The sequence below is a fragment of the Wyeomyia smithii genome, chromosome 3 (assembly GCF_029784165.1).
Source record: "Wyeomyia smithii strain HCP4-BCI-WySm-NY-G18 chromosome 3, ASM2978416v1, whole genome shotgun sequence".
NCBI classification, from domain to species: domain Eukaryota; kingdom Metazoa; phylum Arthropoda; class Insecta; order Diptera; family Culicidae; genus Wyeomyia; species Wyeomyia smithii.
In genome coordinates, this window is record NC_073696.1 from 68,501,739 (window position 1) to 68,511,647 (window position 9,909).

General features: G+C 38.4%; 1 protein-coding gene across 3 annotated transcripts; it reads right to left on the bottom strand.

Annotated features, from left to right (window-relative positions):
• Positions 1 to 1,444: 1,444 nt before the first annotated feature.
• LOC129727896 (class E basic helix-loop-helix protein 23) lies at positions 1,445 to 4,477 on the bottom strand. 3 transcript variants are annotated; one of them, XM_055686164.1, is made up of 5 exons: positions 4,274 to 4,477; positions 3,490 to 4,190; positions 2,309 to 2,533; positions 1,977 to 2,231; positions 1,445 to 1,920 (listed from the first exon to the last, which is right to left on the bottom strand). In XM_055686164.1, the coding sequence occupies exons 3-5, from the start codon at positions 2,521 to 2,523 to the stop codon at positions 1,710 to 1,712; spliced, it is 681 nt and encodes a 226-aa protein (XP_055542139.1). In that variant the 5' UTR covers positions 2,524 to 2,533; positions 3,490 to 4,190; positions 4,274 to 4,477; the 3' UTR covers positions 1,445 to 1,709. The 3 variants fall into 3 exon arrangements, with proteins under 3 accessions (XP_055542139.1, XP_055542138.1, XP_055542136.1); XM_055686163.1 differs by having other exon boundaries at positions 1,977 to 2,240; XM_055686161.1 differs by having other exon boundaries at positions 1,977 to 2,243; positions 4,274 to 4,476.
• Positions 4,478 to 9,909: the final 5,432 nt, after the last annotated feature.

The window sequence follows — 9,909 nt, forward strand, 5'->3', positions numbered from 1 at the left end:
CTCTTCATGATATAAAGCTTTTGAAGATATCCAGCCGACTTAGAGTTGAGTAACCGCTACTAACCCTAGCAGTAGCTTCAAGCAGAGTCTATGTTTATAATAAGAGTCCCGCAAAGATGAAACCAAAGGAACCCAATCAGTGTCAAACGAGGGTACCAATCGAGCAATGTAAATAAACAAGGTGATAATGTTAGGAGTGGATGAAAAGTGTTGTAATTGAGCGTAATAAAGAATATGTGTTTTTCCGAAGTTTCACTTACACATTTCAATCCAACATTAAACCTGTACACTGGTTCACTCAAATTTAACAAAACATTACCGGTGTAATCTTTCAAAACTGTGTACCTTGTGAAGAATTCCAAAAAATGATATTCGCTTATGCATGGTGAAAAACAGAACTGTATAGTTCTTGGCAACAGGGGGGATTTACCGCTGTCAAATTTCATATATGTGTGCGTTATCGCAGATCAACTCTGGTCCATGAAGTTTGTTGGTCCATGACGTTTGATAAATTACCAATGTGACGATAATCCATCACCAATTTTCGTTAAAAACTTGTTGCTGTCCCAAAATTTCACTACGGAACGCATTATTAATAAAAGTTTTCCGCTATTTCTCGAGTTTTGTTAAAAGAAAACGTTCCATTTTACTTCGATCAAAACGACCAAAACTAAAACATACAGACGCCTTGTTGCCAAATGTGCTGGTCACGGTTTCACGATATTTGACAGATAGATTCCCTCTGCACGGCACAGAAACTGTGTTGCCGAAACGATAGATTTTCTCTTCGCGCGACTCTATAAAGATAAGTGACTTTTCACCTACGCACACTAATGAACGTGTAAACTCATGTAAAGCAGAGTCTATGTTTAAGAGTCCCGCAAAGATGAAACCAGAGGAACCAAATCAGTGTCAAACGAGGGTACCAATCGAGCAATGTAAATAAACAAGGTGATAATGTTAGGAGTGGATGAAAAGTGTTGTAATTGAGCGTAATAAAGAATATGTGTTTTTCCGAAGTTTTACTTACACATTTTAATCCAACATTAAACCTGTACACATTAAACCTGATAATGTTCAGCAGCTTCCCCCGATGCATGATCACGAATTAAAAATTCATTCAGAAACGAGTTTAGAGCTTATAATAAGTATTCAACTGAATATTTGTCCAGCTGCCAAAAACAGCATAGCAAACAAAAAGGCGATTTGTAAATACTTTCCTCAACTAGGTGCACTAATACATTCGTACGTAAAAAGGTCTATATACACATAGACTCTGGCTTCAAGTTGAGACTCGAACATGTGTCATTTATTAGTAAAAGGTATACCCGAAATAGAATTCACTGAACATTGTAGAATATGAAAGTTTGTTTACAAAAATATTAACTGTTCGTTGAAAAATAATGGGCGTGGCTTCGAATATGAATAAATGAAATATCGACGCTTCACAAAAATTTTCATATTCTAGTTTATTCTCAAAATACGTATGATGGAATATGCCAGTATCTCTGATTTCTTATTCTTCTGTATTTCATCACAAAATCGACTAGTTTAGTACTTGTTTCATTAATGTATTGCTACTTAACCGGATCGTTATCCATCAGTGAATGCATGAAAAACCCTATCAATGACTAGTATAAAAACTCAAATGTTCACAAACGTTTGCATATATGGGGTTTTCATAATATGAAGACTGAAATCCTATGCTCTTATGGGTTTGGATTGGGTGGTGGAGGACCACTTTGCTGAGCAAGTTGTTGCTGTGCCTGTTGCTGCTGCTGTAGATGCTGTTGTGCTTGTTGTTGCAGCTCCTGTTGAGGTGTTTGTAGCAGTTGTTGTAGCTTCAAAGCGGAGGGCATGGTTCTCAAATCAACCGTAGGAGCTCCCGCTCCAGCTGCACTCTGGATGTAGGCTAGAAGCCTGAAATAAGGAGTTGAATAAATTTGCAAATAATTATTGGAGTCTTGTTGAAGTACCTTCTTAGCTCATCCAAAGCATTCGCCTGCATCAGAATGTAATTTTTTGCCAACAGTAGTGTTGCAATCTTTGACAACTTTCGAACGGAAGGTGAGTGAGCGTAAGGAATTACGCTGCGAAGTTCATCGAGGGCATCGTTCAAATCATGCATTCGTCGTCTCTCTCTGGCATTGATATTCAACCGAACCGTTTTACCCTGGCGATTTTTCTGTTTACCTCCAGCTGCTGGAGCAGCCGGGTGGTTAGGCGGTGGACTGAAATGACTTCTTAGTTGTGAAATTTCAATTTCGGGAATTTTGAAAAACCTTCCTGAATGTTAGCTTACACTTACCTTTCTGCACTTCCCGAGGGGCGATTTTCATCGGTCAGTGACACAGCACCGGAAGCGTGCGGTTGAGCGTAAAATCCTCCCAATCCGACGGTTCCCAGGGGGGTCCGCCGGCCGGGAACACTCTGGGGTGGACTTGGCGTTGGCTCCGGATGATGGGAATGGGCTGCGTTGGCTGGTGGGCCCAGGTGAAAATTGAAAGGATTGTGTGGATCCATTTGTGGTGAGCTATCGAAAACAATATGAATTGCCGTGTTAGTGAATTTGGTTTCTAATGTAGTGATTAGTTTATTGACACTTCCGTTTGTCAGTGAACGTTTTGAACTTAAGAAACCTTGCAGTGTGCTATTAGTATCAGTAGTATCATTTGTAGGTAACAATTACACAAATGTTATACACTAAAGTCGCTTTTTACGCGAGGATACGTGCCGTGTAAAAAAACCTAGTAAATTCCGGAATCCGTAAAAATCACGCGTAAATTCCGGAATCCGATTGAAGAAATTACGGAATCCGTGTAAGAAAAGAATACCGCGTGAATTCCGGAATTCACGTAAAAAAACTGCGTGAATTCCGGAATACGCGTAAAAAAATCGCGTAAATTCCGGAATCCACATAAAAAAGACGCGTAAAAAATCGCGCATAAAGCGGCCTTAGACCTCTGCCAGGCAAATGCCAACGCGAGCGATCGGGCGAGATTCTTGTCGTAAGTAAATAAACAGCCGTAAGTAGAGCTGTTCCTTAACCTACGGCAAAAATCTCACCCGATCGCTCGCGTTGGCGTTCAGCCTGGCAGAGGCCTTAGTGTATATTGTTTCACGTTCTTTCGACGTTCAGATTATTGTACATATTTGAATTTGTTCAAAACGTTGAAATCTATGGGAATCCTACTTCTAATGGAATCCAACAGGATATTTTTATCTTATTGAACGTACACACAGATGGCAGCGTTCCATGAGCAGGCTTATATTTTTCACCAGTAGGGGAAGCACTGTACGCTAGAGTGCTGCTCTCGCAAAGTATAAACTACGCTCAATGAGAACGCCTTTGTGATTTAAATGCCGTAAAACGGAATCAAGTGATACCACAGCTATCTGAAGGATGCTGCAGAACACGCTAATTAATAGCAAATATATACAGACACATCGATTATAATAATAATCCTAGCATAAAGAGTGCTTACGTACCGTTTCGATGGATCCCTTCTTTGTTTTCCGTTACGTTGAATTAAACTAATCAGGACGAAACAAGTGATGCACAAAAGTCTCCCGAAAAGCAGCAGTGATTCAGTATCTCATCCTCACTCTCACTGATTGCTCCGCTGCCAGACGCCGGGTGGTGGTGTTGGTGCCTTGGGGGAGGGTGGTGTTGATGCTCGCGTCACAAAACACTTGAAAAGTTGTCAGCCACTTTTCGACGGTACTTTTCCGGTGAAATTGAATTCACGTCGTCAGTTCCAAAATCCAGCCAGCCTGTTCTCGATTGTGCCAGAAGTGGTGGACTTTTATTCCCGACAAATCTCCTATTGGTAGAAATTTCCTCTGCCTTGATTGCTTTTCTGTTCGTAATGATTCGCGTCGCCGTTGTCGTCGTCGTTCCTAACGACCACCACCATTGATGGCGATATTCTGCGGTTTGTATGAACCTGCGGTGGCTGCGCTCTTCTGTTTTGTAATTGTTGGCCGTAATTCCCGTTGATTTCCGATGATGGCGCTGTTGTCAGCTGTGGCAACAATGTATTTTAGGGCATTTAAACGAAAGCTCCTGGGAGAGCGCACCTACACACGCGCGCACACAAACAAACGAAGTAATAAGGGCTGTTTGCATTCGCTTGAATCGTTGTTTGGCTTTCATCTGCGTTTGCTGCTGTTGGGGGAGCCATCCTTGGCTGTTCCGGAGCGCGCGCGCGGAGAGGAACCAAAATTAATTAGTTTGCTATTTGTTTTAATTAATTAATACTTGATCAAATACTTGTCGTTTCGGTGGCAGATTTGTGATTCATGGATCGCTCCGATGGTGTGAAAGCTTGAATAATACTGCGGTAAACACTAAATCTATTTGTCCGGTGACGAAGGACCTCGATTTAATATTTTGAAGAGAGAAAAAAACTACAACTCTGAAAAGATTTAAAAATCAGCATCATAACACTACCCGGTCGCCAAAGGAACTGAGATTTTGAAGGATATCCTTTCGCAGTTCTACCACTGTGCCGGGTTTGATTGTGTGCGGAGGGTTCTGCGGTTGGTATGGTATTGGTAAATTGTTGCCCGAGATGAGGAGTGCATTTTATGTATAGTTGCCGATCCTGTTGGAATGAAAACGAATCTGCACAGTTGGTCGATGGTACCAAAGAAGGAACTATGCTGCTGGCTGGAGAGGGTTCGCATAACGGGATCGAAGGGTAGATCGGTTTGTGTTGAGGCAGGGAATAAACAGGGTTGGCGTCTGTTGTACATATGCAAGGTTTTCACAGTTGGAAATGATTTGTGATTGAACATTCTATATTTTATTCCGAAGTGCTGTCGCAATTTGAAGGGCTGTTTTATCTTACGTATTAGATTTCTATGTCTCTAAAAATTACAAAATCATCGATGATGGGGTGCCTAATTTAGTTATATATATTATTTACTCTGGGCGTCATTCAAAGCTTTATTTTACGTGATTTTTTAAATCTCTCATTATTCAAAAAATTTGGGTTGTAAAGTTATGCTACTATTAGGCATATTTAGGCTGAACTATTCATATGGAATCATATGGATTGTCGCTCGTATATAGTTCCTGTTTAATAGGGATGTACACCAAAGTTTTTTGCTGGGAATTGTTACTACTCGAATGAAATAAAAAAATATGCAATTGTTCCATCCAATTCAAAAATCTGGCCTTCAAAAATCGATAATAACTATGTAACAAATATAACGTAAATATGCAAACCGAGCTGGTTTATTTTATGTATTTAAAGTTGAACTGCTTCGAAATCTAAGGTCAAAAAACCTCCTCATAATGAACATCTTTTTTGAGCGCTAGTTTAGAAAGTTTTATTTTTTTTTATTTATAATTTATTTAAAAACTAAACTTTTTTTTATTCTTGAAAACTATTTAGGATTTTTTTTACAACTTCGAACGATCTTCAAACTTGAGGTCTTTGCACAATTTAAAAAACGAAAAATACCTGCTTGTGTATAAAGTTCATACACACTTAGTTTCTGTTACAGAACTCCGCCATGTTTTTTTTTTTCAACAACTGAGCCATCAGCAGTCTGCTCGGTAATTTATTTGCTTAACGAGCATTCGGTATTTTTTCCGCTAATTTTCAGCCAGTATCTACAAAGCGAATAGTTCGTCACAAATCACCGAACGTTCCGTAAAATACATTTCACGGTTTTTCAGAGTTCTTCGAAAGAGAAATAAAAACATATAATAGTTAAAACAATATTCAATATCATTCTACTAAAATGTCCGATAAGAAATTTATTTGGCCAAATAAGTCATCATGGTTTTTGAAGTTAAAAAAGAGCATTGCGAGTATATATTATTCTATTTCCTTGCGGAGAATTACCAAAAGCACCACGTGACTTCTACGAGTCATAGGGTGATGGTTAAGATTCTTTTACTTCCACTAATGAAACTAGCCACAGATTTTCCTTTTGGATTTTAACATTTTTTGGCAAAGGGAAAAGTTGCGGAAAAATGTTAAGGTGAACGTAAAAGTAGATTCGGGATAAAAAAGTTGAAGCAAGTACTTCGACAGGATAACAGGTTCAAAGACGTAGCCAAAGTACAGCTCATTGTGGTCAATAGGTTCCGTATGAATTTTTACAACAACAACAAAACCGTCCTAATATGGGTTTCAACTACCCAGGTCCCGCAAAACCGAAGATTGAACAATCAATCATTGACATTGAAACAGGTATCGGTAGTTGTAAACTTTTTTCAACACAAACTTTTTTTCAAATATTAATAAGACGATTCCACGCCATGAAGATTCATCTGATACAAAAGTAATTAAACTGTGCACTAATCCACTTGCTGAGATGGTAAAACGAGTTAAAAGTACAAGCAAAGAATGTAAACCCACTTTGGGTGAAGCATTACAGAATTTTAGAGTTCCAAATTCAGTTCTTCCAAAATTAAAAGACCTACCAAGAATCCATGAAACTGGACATAAAATGAAAGAAATTATATCAGCGGTAGGGGGTCCAACAGAAAAATTAGCAAGGTTAAAAAAAGAGTTTCAAGCTGCCCAGAAATTTCTAAGTCGCTCGGTTAAGAGCACGGAAGGTTTCGTTGGAAATTTGAAATACTCGAGAACCATTGAAGTTAATGCGATAATGGTCTCGTTTGACCTGATGGCTTCGTTCCCTAGTTTTCCAGTGAATGGAACCTTGAATCTTCTAGAAAACTGGATGATTCCCCAATATACTGATAACTCTTGGGAAAAGAAAGTCGTCAGTCTTTTGAAGCAAACCCGCTTTTGTATGAAAGAGAATTATTCCACTTTTCGGTGATTGAGTGATTGAGTCTACACAGAAAAAAAAGAAGCACCAATGCCACACAATGGTCCAGAAACCAAATTTAGGGGGAAATTTAGGTCTAGAGCTCTATAGCAACATTTTAGAGAAAAACTTTCTTCTACAAAGTTGTTACATATAATAAAGCGCTCATTGAAAAATTATCAAAAATTGGGGTGACCAACATTTTCGATGCAATCAAGTATCTAACTTTTTTATCTTTGTAGATAGAAGAAAAATTTGTTCCACAATGTTATAGCTCCATTAGTTTTAAGTAACTTTCTAAAATAATTTTTTCTCTATCTATGAAAACAACCAATTTATATTGAAAAAACATATTTTACGCTCTAACTTTTTATTTCAAGTTTCATCTCAAAACTGTTTTCATCAAAAAATATGCCTTCATTTGTATGTCATTCTTTTTGGAGCAAACATAAAAAATATCTCTTGGTCTCATTTTGAAGCGCATACTTGACTCTAGAAATGGAGGAACTTTAAGAAATATGTTATTTTTTTAAATTTGAGTGAAGTCAATTTAAAAACAAGCCGAAAATTTCAATAGTTTTATACATTATGCATTTAAAAGCCCCCAGATTTATTTTTTGGTATTTTTTCTTATAACTAGGAATAATTACGTTTAATTTGATCCGAAAAGATTGAAAATCGATCAACTGGTTCAAAAGTTATGAATTTTATTAAATTAAATACATCGAATATGGCCGTTTTTTATGGTTTTTTTGATGAAAAATATTAATAACTTTGAGTAAAATTGAGATATTTATGATATTAGCATTGCAAATTGTTTCTCTCAATAAGCTCTAAAAGTCGTTCAAAGACAGTTTTGAGATGAAACTTGAAATAAAAAAGTTAGAGCGCAAAATGTGTTTTTTCAATATAAATGAGTTGTTTTGCAAGATAGAGAAAAACTGTTTCTACAAAGTTACTTAAAATTAATGGAGCTATGAGATTGTAGAACAATTTTTTCTTCTATCTACAAAGATAAAAAAGTTAGATACTTGATTGCATCGAAAATGTTGGTCACCCTAATTTTTGATAATTTTCAATAAGCGCTTTATCATATGTAACAACTTTGTAGAAGAAAGTTTTTCTCCAAAATGTTGCTTTAGAGCTCTTGATCCAAATTTCCCCTTAAATTTGATTTCTGGACCATTGTGCAATGGGGAGTCCTTTTTTTCCCTTCCTATGTGATCTTTACATGGCAATCATAGAAAACGAATTGGGAACAAATGACCTCATACCAATCCGGTAGTGAAGATATGTAGGTGATACTTTTGGTATTTTGAAAGAGGCGAAATTTAAAACTTTTACCATCCGCAGTATTAACCACAAAGAAATGAAATTTACAGTTGGAAATAAAAAGGAACAAAAGAAAAGTCTGCCTTATTCTAAACGTTATTGTCAGAAAGTCTCAACACCTAGATACTGAGATTTTAAGAAAGCTAATGACAAAAGGGGTAATAATTACCACTTCTATTCATTCCTTCGATCACAAACTGGCATCCTTTCACCACATGATCTACCGAATGGGAACTTTACCTCTCAGTAAATGAGCCAAGATGAAGAAATTGGAATATATTGTCGATGTTTGTTGACTGAATGGTGACAATGAGATTACCATTCAAGCCATTTTGAACAGAAATAAGCGAGGTTTGGTACATGGGCAAATTATTATTCAATGAATTTTCCGCTGTTTAAATTCGTGATTCAATACAGGCCTCTACTGAATATTATCTTTCCCGGTCGCTTATCCGCCATACGTGCTACGCTAAGGCGCCAGGCCACTGCGTTTCTTCAGTTTGATAATATCAACGTATTTGTATACTTCGTACATTCATGCGCTTGCGCCAAACTCCATTTGCTAGCTTGCCACCGGGTATTGTTCACAGGACTCTACGTAATCGGCCTCCTTCCATGACCACGATTCATGTTCATAGAGCGGCAGCGGGAGGATCAGTGTCCTGTAAGGCACCAACTTCGTGCAGATCTGTAGATTGAGACACCTATGATGGCTACGCAATCCGTAAAAGGTCCTGTTTGCTGGCGCAATCTGTCTATTAACCTCGCGGTTCACCTCATTATCACACATTAAGAGTACACCAAGATAAATACCCCCACTTCGAAAGTATAGCAGCTACCACACTTTCTGCCAGCCATCATATACATCGTTTTGGCAGTGTTTATGGTGAGTCCAATTGCCGCAGCTTACATTCTGCGATCCGCAAAGGCTTTCCCCATAGCTCTACGAATAACACCGATTATGTCGATGTCTTCAGCAAAGTCCAGAAGCATGTGAGACTTCGTGATGATTTCACCTTTCAAGGCTACATTGAGATCCAACACCACAGGCACGTCCGAAATTTCACCCGCTTTCCTGATGTGAAACCGTTGAAAAGTTCTGCCGTGAAACCGCTTGATGTGAACCCGTCAAAATTCGCAAATCTTAGCTCGATAAGTTTTGTTGAAAAACCATGTTTATGCATAATCTGTCACAATTCGTATCAGCAAATCGTACGTCGCCTTGAAATCTATAAACAGATGGTGTATCTTCTAGTTGTATTCTGGAAACCTGTCGACAATCTGTCTCAAGGTGAACATCTGGTACGTTGCATATCGTCCTACTAGGAAACCGCAGCAATTGAGTGATGAGTACTAACAAGTCTTCCTGCAAAAGCCTCAGTCAATGGAACAAGATGCGGAAGAGAATTTCATATACAGAGAATTGAGGAGGGTTATAGCTCGTAAGTTGATGCTGTCCCTCCTCATAGATCAGGCATATTAATCCAGAAGCCCACGAAGCCAACCAGTCCGTAGATGGTTTTTTCCAGATCATATCTTTTGGATAACCTGATAATTTGCACTATACAGTCACTGAAAAGTTCAGCCGGTAAGCCGACCTTTCCAGCAACGTGGTTTTTCAGCTCTTTGGAAGCTTTTTTCACCTCGTCCAATCTTGACGGAGCTTGTCCATCCTTCCCAATTTTTCTGCTATATCCCTCGATGACTCTCCTATCTTCCTTATCGTTTACACCACTTCGAAGTGTTGTTTCCAACGCCTGGCTACTTGCGACTTATCGGCAT